The 16,423-nt window shown below is 37.3% G+C and overlaps 1 protein-coding gene across 1 annotated transcript in view; it reads right to left on the reverse strand.

The window, feature by feature from the left end:
- Positions 1-13,159: 13,159 nt before the first annotated feature.
- The window catches only part of KIAA1715 (KIAA1715 ortholog), a 37,871-nt gene continuing 34,607 nt past the window's right edge, over positions 13,160-16,423 (reverse strand). Inside the window, exon 12 of the mRNA XM_009075843.1 lies at positions 13,160-13,609. Within this exon, the coding sequence (XP_009074091.1) occupies positions 13,413-13,609 (197 nt within the window). The 3' untranslated portion in view covers positions 13,160-13,412. The remainder of the gene's footprint in view (positions 13,610-16,423) is intronic.

Raw genomic sequence — 16,423 nt, forward strand, 5'->3', positions numbered from 1 at the left:
ATAATTTTTTAATTATTTACCTGCAGCCCTAGCATACTTTCAGCATAAAAGACAGTATGTTTAAAAGTGCCTTTTCTCTCCAGTGTCTTCTGGCCTCCCACCTGACATGAAAAATGATATGCATTGCCCACAAGTAAGGATCTTTCAATTAAGCATTACAGAAACCCTTAACTGTTTATCAAAAATGCTAAACAAATATTTCACTTCATAATTACTTGGACAAATACCACATTAGAGTAAGATTTCTGAGCAAATAATTGATGCAATAAAGTCAGGTTCAATAAAAGCATGATTATATTCCTTTATGGCTATACACAAAGTCCTTGTCAGGAAAAAATGAAGAATTCCTGACAGACAAATCATGCTGTATGATTTGAGGCACTTGAGCCTTTTGCTAAAGAGGAACCTGAAATGCATCTTGGGTGGAGAAGTAATGCTTGAATTTAGAACTTCATATTACCATGTTCATTCCTTCTTCTATTTGCTGTACAGAACGATACTTTCAGCTTATTCAAAGAGTGTGTCAGTTATCACCACCATAATTACATACAACAGTGAATACAAAGAATCAGAACACAAAAATTAACTTTTCTAGAATTCGATCCATGACACTGATAGAAACTCCCAAACGTTTTTTCATTCAGCAAAGAGAGACTGACTCAATTAAATGTTATTAGTCCAGTAAACCCCATTTTTTGTTTAGGTATTAAAATAGCAGGTAATGTTCTGGTCTTGTATAAGCTCAGAGGGAAAGGTTTATTAAATCATTACTTGTTAAAGACTGAAGAGTAAAAACAAACTTTTTCTTTCTTTTTTTTTTTTTTTGGTCACTATTAAACACAAACATATTTGCAAAACACATGCACCTTGTACTTTTACTTGTTGTAACACAGAATTTTGCCTGAGATGGACACCATTGACTGAGAATCCTTACAAAAATACCATTAAAGCTGGTCTTAACCAATTCTGCGGACCAGATGTCTGAAGCATGGCAAGAGAGCCTTGAAGACACACATTGCATTACACAAACACAGCTGAAACTCCACTCCTTCAACAAGCACTGTGTTTTGGAAGATGTATAGACACACACTTCCTTAGCCAGTCTGGGCCAATGTGACATCTGCAGAGCTGTGACAACAGATTTCTCAAGTCTCCTGCCCAGAGAATGTTTTTCCATCTCAGTTTTTGTGTCAGTGATCGAAATTAGAGTGGCAGCAGCATCTGTAAACTGAAGAATGCAATTCTGGAAGCCATGAGACTTGGAAGAACTTCCCTTCAATCCTCAGTGTGCCAGCCTTTGGCAGAACCTGAAGAAAGCCACACAGTACATAGAATGATAGAATTGTTGGAAGAGACCTTTAAACATCACCTAGTCCAACTCCCAATTTACTAGTTTTACCTTCAGCAACAAGAGTAACATTTTGATTCAGATTACAGTAGCATATGCTAAAACCAGAACTGCAGTCTTGCCTTTCCATCTAAGATATGTCAGTAAAACACCTGAGAAATCTGAAGAAGAAAAGTGTTTAGGGTTGTGTTTTCTTTCTCAAGTTCATGGAACAGTCCTTGACAGAGATAAAATTTCTGTTTGCATCACTATGGGACAACACTTATTGTTTGCAACATAGCTGACTAGGACAGAGAGATGCTTTCTATATATATCACAACTTTTAGATTTTATTCATGCAGGAGGAGATGAAGAATTATTTGTAAAACAAAAAGCATTGAAAAAAAAGGGAAGATAATTTTTTTGCCCTCAGGTTACCCACTGGATTGAGAGAGAAAAAAATCATGTTGGTCACTCACACAACCTAATCATAGGTGCAGTATGTATGGAAGGATCTAAAAACCCTGAGGCTAAGCTTTCAGTGTGGCACTACTGGCTCAGGGGGAAATGTCAGACCTTTAACTCCAAATGGGTAGAGGGATGCTCCACTATCAATGTGTGAGTGTTCAGCTATTTAACACCTTATAAACATGTCTGTGTTTGGCAAATGAGCTTTCTGGTATTTGTTCATTTTATCAAGCTACCTTCTGAGCCCAGAAGCTAAGATAATGGAGAATCACCATTAGTTTCTCTGAGGGAAGGGAAAGGGAGAACAAGATATATCCTTGTACGTTTGTTATGCATATTTCTGGGAGTTATACAACTTTAGTTTTGCAAAGCAATTTTCTGAACTTTCACTGACAAACAAATCTGATCTGAAAAATCTTACATCAGCAGGGTTGGTTTGCAGATGTTATTTGCACCATTTATTTATCAAAAATAACTAGAAAATGTTTTTAAAACATCATTCCAGACTGTACAAATAGGAATGTGACATGGGCTGTCTGTTTTACTTATACTGTTTTACTGCTTCATATTCTGAGCAAACAGAGAGGCTATTTTCCCCAGGGGTTCAGGAGGGCATACTATTTCATTTCTTCAGAAAATTGTTTCTCTGGATTTCAATCTTTTTAGGTAGATATGACAAAATACAATATCAAGAACACTTATGCTTTTTATCAGCTCTATTTTCAAAGCATAAATAATAGATCAGTATATACTTAGGTCAGGTGACCAAGCCTTATTTCTGAAATCAAATAAGCATTTTGCAATTTTTAAATGATGCTGTACATTTTCACTACAGTATCATTATGCTTTTAAAATGCTTTCAAAAGACTAATTTATAAGCATGGAGTGATTTTGAAGATATTTCACTAGTGTTAATAATACCTCACTCAGGTGGCATTCAATTTTCTGAATCCTTGGGTTAATGAGGCAAATAAATCAAAATTAAATTGGCCTTGGGAAAAAAAAAATCAAACAAAATTGCATCTATCACATTATATATCCTGAGACTCCTTCAGTACTGTTCACAGTGGCCAACAATATTCTAGCTCTCAGAATCATTGCACTTACCCATAACACAATCTGGTATTTTAAAAGCAAATAGATCAGACTTCATAACTAGATGAACATAACACCTTATTATAATATATCAGGAGTATTCACGGTAAGTTGTACACAGTCTTAGCCAAGTACTTTCCATTAAGTGTCTGTAGATTTCAGCTGCTCACCATTCGTTCAACAATCCAACAAACTCATTCCAGGAGGGTTTCATCACTGCAGACCGGTAATTTTTAAGATAAGCCTTAAAAAGAAAATACATTCCGCAACCAGGCTGTCATTCACCATTTTAAAAAGCCCCAAAACCACACAGATGTAACCAAATAGCTGAAACAAACAAAAATCCTAGCATTTCTGAAAAATAAATACTTCTAGTCATATTGCTGTAGTAGGAATGGTGGAAAAAATAATACCTTCACTCCCTTCTTTAAAAAATGAGAGAAAGAAAATATTTTATAGATATTATAAAAAGGATTCTACTGCTGGGGAATACCAGTGTTGTCAGTTCTTTTAAAAAATGGTTAATAATATACAACACAGAGAACTAAAGAGGCCTAAGTTGTTACCAGAAGTAATAAATTCAGCATGAGCAAACAACAATCAACAAATACTGACATGCAATGAGCTGTTGCCATTGTTCTCCCGTTGTTACTTGTAGTCAAGTAACAAATGCACTTCTCTACCCACAGAGTCACCTATCTGCACAAGGGCAGCCTCTCCCCCTAAGGAACTTCCTATGAACATGCAGCCCCATCTGCAAACCAAACTTCACCACTGAGCCTGTTGTAACCACCACCACCTGCTAAGTCAGCAGCATCGACTCAAGGTTTCCATATACACACTATTTACATGCTTCAGTGGAAAACACAACACAAAAGTAGGTTGGATATTTTTTCCAAACTAAGTTAGTCCTAATAACATATAAAATTTAATGAAAGCATGCAAAAAAGCTTGAGGGTGGTTTTTTTTAAAATTTTAAAGGAGTTAAAGGCACAAGTGTCCCTATGTGGCACAGGTCAAAAGCAACAAGAAACAGCACAGCAGCATCTTTGCACCATTTCCCCAGGCAGCACCTTCCTTGTGGCTTTGCAAAACAGTTTATATGGTCAAGAGATTGTTTAGGAGTTATTTATATGGTGATCTAATGTATTTGTTTTGATTTTCCTCCCAGAGAACAAACAAAACACCACAACAGTTAGGAATTTTCTCTTGCTAGAAAATAATGAGAAAATCTGTTAGAGTTACCTTGCTATTAGAGTTGCATTAGAAAAGTTTTTAGGGTTATTATTTTATGTACAGCAAGCAAGCAATCTCCACAGGCAGGAGTTCAAATGAGAAAGCTGCCCTAGCAAAAGCACTCGGCCCTCTGCTCATGGTATATTTGGAAGAGACTGGCTCCATTCAGACCCCATCCCACGTCAGCCACTGGGGTCAGCCTGTGCCTGGGTCCCAGAATGGCCAAATGGTATCAGGGACTAGGGGTTTAGATTTTTGACAGCTTAAAGAAAGCCACGGCAGAAGGTGTTGATTTCACCTCAATATAGAACAACAACAACAAAAAAAAGGCATTTTCCCAGCTCCTGAATTAAAGTTCAGAGTCTAAATCCAGCAAACCAACACTGCTCAGTGCTTGGCTGCTGAGGAAGCAGATATTTTAGAAGAACAAGAAGTTCTACTTCAAATTATTCCTTCGAGTTTAGGTTGTGACAGACAGCACTGACAGAAAGTCACCATTCAATGGTTACTCAATTGCTTGCTCAGAATGACACAGTAATTTTATTCTGATTTTTAGTCCATGGAACAGAAGTCACAACTGCTATCAGTCCTCTCAAGGCTTTATGCTCTTTGGCAAGGAGTATTGATTTGTGTTTTTATAGCACTACCAGGTAGTGGTTGTGCACTATCATTACCCAAATAATTTATAACAACAAGTGAGAAAGAACATTTGGAAATATACCAAATGTATCTTGATCGGCTCAGGAAAAAGATGAAATATTGCTGGGACAGCTAAAACCAGCCTTTTAAATCAGGGTGTGGTGCAGGTGCTTTAAAGCATGTAAACTTACATTACTACCATGCACATAATTAACTCTTATGAGTATTATCATGGGAGCAACACAAACACAGTGACATGTCAACTGCTTGCAGGATCAGGCTTTAGCCATAAATTAGAATGTGAAACTTAGATTACATTAGAACACAACAAAAATGGTTAAAGAAACTCTACCAGGGAAAAAAGTATTGTAGAAGAAGCCTATGGCACAAGACTCCTTTATACCACTGAACCAATGTTAATGTAACAGACAAGATTCATTTGAAAACATTCACCTGTAAATCAAAAAGTCCCCAAAGATTAATTTCTGCATTTACAGTATTTACAAAATATATTTAACTTAAACACATCCCTTTTTCCTGAAATAATTGCTTACACGAAGAGAACTAAAACACAATCTCAAGTGTAGTAAAGGTAATTGCTGCACTTACTGCTCGTGTCATGTTGATGTATTACTGCATATCAAAGGTCACAGTTCTGTACTCATACATTATCAAATTTGAAAGAGCAATATTCGAATTCGACCAACCTTTAAACTGCCCAGAATGTGTGTGAAAATGGATGCAGGCTAACTTGGGTTTTTTTAAACAAAAAATGAACCCATGTTTCGGAAGCAGAGGGGTCAATCAAGCCAGACTGACAGGGTTAGGTGGCACTTCTGTGTGTCTAATACCCTCTTAGATTATCAATGAGGTGCAGTACACTGATCACAAGCTAAAGCAGCTGTACTAATGAAAATGAAACAGTCTGAAAAAAATAGGCAATACAGGCATCTGACACAGGGCAGTACCTTGTGGACAATAATGGGGGAATAAGGACATAAATCACTATTTGGATACAATAAAACCTGGAACACCCACCCTGAACCGTCTATGGAATCATGGGCCAAAGTCAGCAGCTTTGCAACTCCACAGTTCTCTCTGAAGCTGCCACAGATTTTTTTATACTGAGTCAAGGCAGGTTTTCTCTGCCTCTACTTCAGCACACACAAAATTTTGCAGTCCTGTGCCAGCTTGACCTTTGAGGGTGGATAGTTGGCTGTTCATGCCATGAACCAGAGTCTTTGCAATTGGTTGCAGCACAGATAAATGGCTCTTATCAGAAACTACTCAACCTTGAACAACTTTCTTCTCCTACATATGCCACTCCAGCTGGGGGGTGGTGACTGCACTAAAGAAGCTGGGGCACCCTCATCCTTGTTTGGTAACATATGAGGTCCTTAAACGAAAACAAAACTATGATTGGGTTGACTGGGTACAGACGGCACAGAAGGAACTACTAAACAGAATTTTCAGTTTTCAGATTCAGGGTCTTCCTCAAGAAGTTACATACACAGCAAAGGCAGCACATATTCAAACATGCAGCTATATAATTTAATTTTATACTCTTAAAAATCTACTTCATTTGGTAAAGTAGTAAATTTTGAAAAAGCACAAGTTCAAATATTTTCTCAATTGCAAGCAGAAAAGCTAAGATTTCATGAAGTCTATTAGACCCTAAGAATTCACACTAATTAATGTCTTTGCAATTGATTTTAATGGGATTTCAACTGCAGGTGATGTAACTACTAGTCAAGGCCACAGGTAGGATTAAAATGATACTTCTGATTAAAGATACTATTTTGAGTACATAAATACACAGACCCATTACTAATGCAACAACAAGGCTGTTACAACAATAATACATAAAAAAGTACAGGACCTCCTGTTTAAATAAAAGCTCAATATACAAAAAACACAAGTTCAAACATTCCTTAAGAAATAACAACTTGCACATTTCCTTTAAAACATCATGCAAAATAGTTTTCTCAAAATGAATTTTCTTGGTGGTTTTGTGAAATGTTTTTCTTTCAGTGCTGAACAAGTTAAAATTAAGTTTCATCAACTGAGTAGAACTCCTTGAAGTGATGCAAGGAATTAAGAGGGCAGACCACTTCAGAAGAGCTGGAAGGTCTTTGTTGCTTGAGTTTTCTACAAATCCAGCAACTCTATTTCCATTGAGACAGAAAAATGGAGAGAGAAAGAGAGAAAGAATTATTACTTCAATATAAATTACAAATTTAGAGATGACTTTGAATTTACAAATTGAACACCCAAAATTGTCATCAGATCTCCAGTATCTGCACCCCTTGTTTTCTCCTATATCTGATTATTTCAGGATTTTGCTGCATGTGTTTTTCTCTGGCAGTTGCAATCTCCCTTTCGCAAATTATTTTTCACACAACAAAAGGAGAATACATGATTTCACAGTGGCAAACGTTTATTAAGCCCTCCTGGAAAACATTAGCAATTGTTTATAGAAAATCGTAGCTGGACAATGCTAGGTATACATAGAGGCAATCCTGGTGTAGGTTTATTGCCACAGTAACTACAGTGAGAAATAACTAGTATTATAAGAATTGGTTTCTACGCAAAAATGTAAGTCATGATCAAACTGATTTTATGCAGCCTTGAAAGGGCTATATTATGATACAGTGCTTTAGATTTTGCACTGTTGCAAAGTTAAATAATCTATCAAGAATCTTTGAAGTGTTTGCTTTAATCTCAAAACCCTGTGATTTGGGAACACATTATTGTATAATCAATACATTTAATTTTAAAACCTTTCTTGCTATCCTGCCCATCATATACCTCTCTAGGTCTTATTCTTCATAGAATCACAGAATCATTATCCCTGCAGAGAAAAGATTGAATGTGACCTGATAAGACTCCAGAGAGGTCCACAAATCATAAGCAATGGTGAAATCAAACTCCTTGAGACTCATGATCTTAAGGGACAACTCCATTTATTATTTTTTAAAATCATAGAATCATAGAATTTAGAGTTTGGAATAGACCTAGTCCTAATCCTCTGCCATGGGCAGGGACACCTCCTCACTAGATCAGGTTGCTCAAGGCTTCATCCAACATTGCCTTGAAAACCACCAGGGCCAGGACAGCCACCACATCCCTGGGCAACCTGTTGCAATGTCTCACCACCCTGGAAGGTAGCATTGTTAAATGCTATTATAACTTATTCCATTTGTTGTGCAGACAACCCTCTAGTAAAGACCTAGCGCTAAGAAATTCCCACCTACTCAGAATGCCATCCTTTGCCTCCCAAGACCCAGAATCCAGAACACGAAGTACGCTTCATTACAGTCTACTAGATACAATCTTGAGTATGATGCATTTCTGATGGAAGTTTACAGCTTGTCCTCTGACAGAAACTTTGGTGCATTACTACACACCAAGACCTGGAGCCAACAGCCCAGTGCCGGTCAGACCCATCAGCTGCAATTCCTCACCTTCACCACCCTCCACAAACTTGAGACCTATGAACTCCACTTAAAGACCACACCATGGAAGAGAAGAGCACTGCCACATATCATTTCACACACTTTCCTTTCAGTCAATCAAAACTTTATGACAGCCAAAAATCTTTCATGAACTGTCACCTAGATCCTGTCATTAAGTACATTGTTAAGCAAAACCAAGAAAGGCATACACCATCAAACACAATCCATTAGTCACCGAGTAATCTTCTATTGCCCTCTCCTTCTCCAACTCCATTTTAAACATAATGCCTCCTGAAAGACTACTTCTGCAAATTATTAAGAACTTTCAAAATTCCAGTCTTTATTCAAGGAAAACTTACTTTCCTCCTAGTGTTTATGCACTTGATACATTTGCAGCCTTCTTTTAAATTAGCCTGTGTTAGAGATGTGTTTTCTATGCATTTGCTTTCAGAGGCTCACAACACCAGAAATCTGGACAGGTTTACATTTATCAATTGAAGAAAAGAATTGCAACATGAGATGCTGAGATCTGAGGCACTAACTTTTAACCATGTGACTGCACAGAAAAGAGTCTTTCAGAGATTTAAGGCAAAAAAAACCCCAAAACAAAAAACCAAACAATCCATGAGACACAGAAGGAAATGAGGGCCTAGAGATTTTGCTTAAGAACACTCAGTGAAGTAGTCAAATGACTATTTGCCAAAGATGCAAAATAAATCTTCAAGGTTATTGTTCTAGTGAAACATTCACAGACAGGACATTCTTTACTCCGTGGACAGTCTCTTCCTAATTGTGAAAGACCTAAAAAATACTTCACTCCTAAACAAACAGAAGCAGCTTATGTAGAACTTTCTTGCACTGCATTCAGATTTTATGAAGATAAAGACTTTTAATACTAGACTTAGCTATTGAATAATGAACACTTTTCTCTAGACTACTCACTCATCCATCACCACAGACCCACAAGTGCACAGTGCTAAGTTCAAAACCATGCACCAGAGAAGTGTTTCTCCTAGACTTTGAAGACTAAAAAAGTTATCAATCTCTAGTAATAGCTAGATAGTTTTATTATACCAAGTTATTGTCACCTGCTTATTCTAGAATTAACTCTAAAACCCAAACAAGTTTCTCTAATATGATTCATTGTCAATTGCATTCTTATTATTTCTGACATGAAGAACATGATATTAACCAGGGGTATGTGCTGCCACGTAGTAAAAACCAAACACTCTTATATTTTCTGAAAAATCTTTTCAAGCTCATCTTGATAGACAAAACCACTCTCCCTTCCCTCTCCCACAATCTGTTTCACTCTGTCACTCTTTTAAGTCCTTCCATTGGCTTCTACTCATGCACCAAATGGGGTTCAACCTTCTTGTCCTTGACTTCAAGGCAAGCATACACACCCCTAGTTACATGACTTTGATAACCTCTAGACCATTCTGAAATTGTCAGCTTCTGCACGACATTCTTGTGCTGTTCCTTGCGAGCTTCTCTCTTTCCTGCATGTTTATGATAAACAGATTTCTTGAGACAAACCACTGTCATACCAAGATTCCACTAAATGATCTATTTCTGCCAAAATGTCCAAGGGTAATCAATTGTGTATTCCTTTAGAAAGAGTATTAAAATTTGAAATTCACATTGCCTTTTTGCCCCTGTTCTGTAGGCTTCTTAGTAAAACTTAAATTGAAAACAGTTGATCAAACTTATTTTGAACTAGAACAATCAATTTGTCTTTTGTGACAAAGCTTACATAGCCCAGATAATTCCTAATTTATAAATTATGTTTGAATAAAAGGAAATCTCTGCATCTATTCACAGTATTTCAGAATTGATAAAAACACAGCACCAACAAGCTTGCCAAGTACTACTTTAGTACCCCAATCAATTCTGCTTTTCATCCAGGCCACGAGAAGAAAGGGGAGTTCCTATAACACCTCTCAGCAGTGAGATTTTTCACAGGATCAGGCTTCTAAGTACTTTTGAAAAAACTGAGATTCGGGTACATACCAGGAAATTAGATGAAAACAGAACATGGACCCACAGTATTTGTTATATTTTTCTCCCCTACTTTCATCCATTTCCTTGTCTTTCAGAGTCAGTCTGCAACTGGATAAAATATGACAATTGCTGTACATTTTTAGTCTACATACTCCTACTTCAAAGGTTTTGTTTTTTTTATGGTACAAAGATATGACTAAGTGTGGCTACTGCTGTTCATTTACAGGTATTTTTGGATTTCAATTCAATCCCTGTTGAGCAAGTGCCTTACTATTGCCACGTTTGCAGCATACAGCAGCCAAGAAGCACCTGCTGCAGAAACAGAATCCCCTTCTCATATTCATATCAGGACTGGGGCACACACACTTGGCAGGAGTAACTTGTGAATGTTTACTGTAAATTGAGGAAAGCCCATCATCTATTACTATTATACATATCTCCATGAGCCTGAATTCACTCACAGTTGAATTAACACTGCACCCTCATTTACTGTAGCTGCTTTAAAACCCTAAAAAATTACCAAAATACCAGAACATCCTTAACAATCTTCAAGCCTCCTGAAGTAGTTAAGAGGAACAACTACTTGGACGCTTTTTTCAGTATGAAAGTCTTTCAGGAAAACTCCATGTGCTTAAAACATACTAGCTCCTCTCCTCCTCAGAAATTCTAGGTAGTTTTAAGTCTCAAAGCTAGGTTTTCACATTCCAAGAAGTATTTGTTATCACACCAGGTTGACTGTCACTACCTGATCCTTCAGCAACTTGAAACAAAAAGTACCGATCGTTCCTGTGGAAAGTTGCTAATGTCACATTTAAGACTGTTGGGAGGAATAACACCCCATACCACTCCAGATACTGAGTCTCCTTTTTCAAATAAGTTCATAGTCCCAACAACCTAAGGAGCATCAGTTTCTTTGGCAAAAGTAGGACATCTGAAAATATACATGTCCCAAGCTAATGAAAACATTTTTAATATACAGTTCCATTATGAATAGATCATTTTCACAATTAACTCAATTATAATATATGCCTTACAGCTCAGTTACTGCTTGTCATGGAACAGACCTAAAATTACCTTACGAAAGACCAGAAACTAGAGTAACCTTAAGTTCTGAAGTGACAGTAATTCATGCCTTCTATATGAGGTATCAAGACATCAAATTTTACTTCTTTTTAGCACTTAGAATGTAAGTGCATCTAACAATTTACTGTGCTGAATTACTGACATGGTCTGTGATTTTTTTCCTCTCCAAAGAAACCAGCCTTTAAGCAGATAAATCAGTGAGATACAAAAGGCAATGCAGACATGAACATCTGAAAGTCGTACTAAATATTAAGTAAGTTGTGTCAGCTTTTGGGTAAAATTATTTCCATTTTAAGTAAGTTCTGGAATTCCTGAAAATATTAAATAATGCATTCCCCTATTGCTTTGTACCGTCTACTTTTCTCATACTGTAAGAGATGCTTTGAAAAGGGACTGGTTTTTTTGCATTCCCAACTAAGATAATCACACACAAAATGCTTTTACTAATTGGTCATATAAGTATAGCCAAACGAGTACTCATTTAATCACATGCCTACATTCTCTTAAGACTACTAACTAAAAGATGAATTGCAATTTAGATAGTGAAGCATTTAAAAAAAAAAATCCTCATTTATCTAAATACAGACCATACTTGAGTCTGACTGATGTGAAGAGAAGTTTCTAAACCAAACCCATAGAATCAGAAAATAAAGCATGTATTTGGAAAAGAAAATTAATCATTGCTGTTCATGCAATAATTATGGCTTGTATAAAGACATGGATACGAAGGTCACATTTAGAAACAAGCTCTTCTTGTAGAGGACTATTTAGCTACTCAGATTTAGGAGTTTTGTTGTCTTTAGTGTAAAAACCAGTTCTGTTTGGGACCAAGACAAAGTGTTTCTGAAGTCTCTCCTCTCCCTATAGTGAAGCACACAGACAACACTGTACACAATAAAACTTTCATCAGAAGTACTACTAAATGAAGCAAGTTACACATGGTCAGCATTTATTTCTAAAAAAAACCTGATTGATTTAGGTACCTCATACTTCAGGCACCAGAAAAATTCTAGACCAGGATCCCAGCTGTTATATTTAACAGAAAATGTATAACAAGTGTCCTTAGCTTGAAAAGTTATACAATAAGAAAGTACAGTTTCAGTAATCCAGCAGCAAATAGTCGTTGTATCAACAAGCTTTAGGCACAATTAGGAAAGCCGTTTGGCAAATGCACTTCCCCTATTGGTCAGGGATCTATTTCTATTCTATCAAAGCCACCTTAGCTACATACAGAGAAACTCTTTTAAGGTCTTATATTCCTTCTGAACTTGCACAAAGTAACTGTAGAATAGCTGCATACAGCAGAACATAAATGCTCTTCAGTTTTAGGAATCACAAAGCAAATATTGCTGCTAGAAGTCTTTATTTTCCTTTAACAAAGTACACAAAGGCACAAAATTCACTTATATCTTGTCATTAATGTACAGGTATAAATAGTGCTTTGTATTCAAGTACAATCAAGTGCAGAGACTTTCTATATTTTATGTAAACACAAAACAGTTTTGTATGTAGGTGCCTCTGGTTCATCTGCAATGCAAACACCAAAGGAGATGCCGTTTATCCAAGTGCCACTTAACTGAATTCTGTCAAAAAGTTAGACGACGAATAATATTAACATCACTGCAATGACACTTCCATATGCTTAAGTCAAATATCAGGTGACACTTTAGCTTGTAAACATATGTGTATTTAACATGTACTCAATTCACCTTAACAGGGAAGCTTTAAGAAGTATCTTAAGTTCACTAGACCAAACTTACTGGGTCAGTTGCTGTCAGTAATTGCTCTTTATGTGTGACAGCTAAAGAGATGTCAAATGATAAGTCACTCTTTGCTAAGCTTATACTGCAAAGTTTTAACATATGCAAACTAAACAATGACTACAACTGTTAGACTTCAACCAACTACACATTCTGTGTGTTAACTTAGAGACATGATTAATTTACAATACCCACTTTTACACATAGCTTTGACACACTGTGGCATTGAGGCAGTTTATGCTCAAGCGAGATTTTTAAGTTGTACCATTAAAAAAAGCTCACCTGAATAGTAACAACAGGCATGAACAAAGCTAAAAACTAGCTACAGAAGGCACTTGAAGTACTTTATTCTGCTTTCATTAAGGATTCTTCACTTTGTTCAGCTGAAATAGACTCTGAAATAGAATCTTCAGTTGTTGAAACGTTTTCTGCTTCTTGTTTTTCAACTTCTTCAGCTAGATTATCATTTAGCTGCTCAGAACTTGGTGTTTTATCATCTGCCTCACTTGCCTCTATCATCTGGGATGTGTCTTCTTCAGATTCTGTGAAAAGAAAAATGATGAAATAACCACTGTCAGAAATATAGAGGCAGCTAATATTCTTAAAAAGCAAGTGAAACATTTTGCAATCACATACAGATTTTGACTAGCAACTGTATGAAGTTCTCAACTGGTAAAAACTTTGATTTTCCTAACAAGAGGGTCAAAGGTAAAACTTAAAAATAATCTAAGGAAAAAGAAAATACTATGGGAAAGAAAATAGATCCAAGAAATATTACCTATTATTTGTATAAGTTCAACAGAATCTTTCTAAGTTTATTCATTAATGTGAGACAACATAAGAAACAGCACATAATAGCAACTCAACTTCTTTGTGCTTGGTAATGTCAGTTTCACCAACTGTATACACAGAACCTAAATTTTCTATTTGGTGGAAATTACTTTAAACATAAGGAGTCAGATAACCAGAAAAAATTACCTATTATTTGTATAAGTTCAACAGAATCTTTCTAAGTTTATTCATTAATGTGAGACAACATAAGAAACAGCACATAATAGCAACTCAACTTCTTTGTGCTTGGTAATGTCAGTTTCACCAACTGTATACACAGAACCTAAATTTTCTATTTGGTGGAAATTACTTTAAACATAAGGAGTCAGATAACCAGAAAAAAATAGCAGAACATATCAAACTAGTCAATGAAAGTTACTGCATATTCTCAGTCTTCTCAAGGGAAGTGTAGGAAGGATGCACAGGAGTATATTTACTCTTAATCTGAGATGGGAGTTTCTTTGATAATATGCATACTGGAAGATCAAAAACTATCTCTAAAGAAATAAATTCTAGCTTCACAACATGATTTCAGTAGCATATGAGAAATAAGAGACAGTCACATTTTGAAGTCAGCATAAGCACTGAAAAACTGAACACAAAGTGTTGCACTAAATGATACAAAGGTACTGCAGAATGACAGTACTGATGGCAGTTGATTTATTGACTAGTAGTAGTCAATACTAGTCAATATTAATGCATACTGTGAAGGTGAACAGTTTGCAAAACTGAAGCAAAGTTACAGTTTAAAAATGTTAGCCTTATCAAATGTTTGTGACCTCACAGAATCATAGAATGCTTTGGGGTAGAAGGGACTTTAAAGAACCTCCAGTTTCACCACATTGCCACGGGCAGGAATACCTTCTTTTACACCAAGTTGCTCAAAACTCCATCCAACCTGGCACTGAACGTTTACAGGAAGGTAAGGGCAGACTGTTCCAGTGTTTCATCACCCTCAAAGTGAAGAATTTCTTCCTGATATCCAATCTAAACCTACTCTCAGTTCAAAGCCATTCCTTCTTATGCTATCACTACATGCTTGTGTAAAAAGTCCCTTTCCAGCTTTCTTGAAGCCTCTTTAGGTCCTGGAAGGCTGCTCTAAGGTCTTCCCTAAGCCTTCTCTTCTCCAGACTACATACCCTCGACTCTCTCAGCCTGTTATCACTGGGGAGGTGCTTCAGCCCCTGATCATCTTTGTGGCCCTCCTCTGGACTTGCTCCAAAAGGAACATGTCCTTCTTATGCTGCAGGCCTGTTGTGGTTTAACCCAGCCCACAACTAAGTACCACACAGACACTTGCTCACTCCCTACCTATCCTCCTGCCACCCTGGTGAGATGGGGAAGAGAATCACAAGAAAGGTAAAACATGTGGGTCCAAATAAGAACAGCTTAATAATTGAAACAAATTAAGATAGTAACAACTACAACAACAATAGCGGTCTTCAGCCCCATCTTTGTGGCCCTCCTCTGGACTTGCTCCAAAAGGAACATGTCCTTCTTATGCTGCAGGCCTGTTGTGGTTTAACCCAGCCCACAACTAAGTACCACACAGACACTTGCTCACTCCCTACCTATCCTCCTGCCACCCTGGTGAGATGGGGAAGAGAATCACAAGAAAGGTAAAACATGTGGGTCCAAATAAGAACAGCTTAATAATTGAAACAAATTAAGATAGTAACAACTACAACAACAATAGCGGTAATTAAAGCAGAGGGGGAGAGAGAGGAGGGAAGAGAGATGAAAAAATTAAACCCAAGAAACACAAGTACAATTGCTCACCATCTGCGTACTGATGCCCAGCCCATCTCCCAGCACAGGGGATCCAACTCCCCCCACTTTATATACTGTACAAGACATTCTATGGTATGGAATATTTCTTTGGCCAGTTTGGGTCATCTGTCCTGGCTATGCTTCCCTCCAGCTCCTTGTGCATTTCCACACTGGCAAAGCATGAGTCGCCAAAAAGTCCTTGACTTAAAATAAGCACTACCTAGCAACAACCAAAAGGTCAGTATGCTATCAACATTATTCTCCTACTAAATCCAAAACACTGTAGTGCTGTACCAGTTACTAAGAAGAAAATTAACTCTATCACAACTGAAAGCAGGTCAGGCCCCCAGAATCGGATGCAGTACTCAAGGTGGAGTCTCATGAGAGCAGAGGGGCAGAATCACCTCCCTTGATATATGGGTCATGCAGCTTTTGATGCAACCCAGGACACTGTTGGCTTTTCGGGCTGGAAGCGCATATTGCCAGATCATTTTGAGCTTCTCACCAAACAACACCCTCAAGTCCTTCTCCTCAGGGCTGCTCTCAGCCTGTATTTGTGCTAGGATTGCCCTGACTCAGATGCAGGACCTTGCACTTGGCCTTGTTGAACTTCACAGTGGTCACACAGGCCAACCTCTCAAGCCTGTCCAGATCCCTCTGGATGGCATCTCTTCCCTCCAGTGTGTCGACTGCACTACGCAGCTTGGTATCACCAGCAAACCAGTTAAAGGTGCACTCAATCCCACTGTTGGCAT

This window comes from Acanthisitta chloris, unplaced genomic scaffold (assembly GCF_000695815.1).
Source record: "Acanthisitta chloris isolate BGI_N310 unplaced genomic scaffold, ASM69581v1 scaffold3890, whole genome shotgun sequence".
NCBI classification, from domain to species: Eukaryota; Metazoa; Chordata; class Aves; order Passeriformes; family Acanthisittidae; genus Acanthisitta; species Acanthisitta chloris.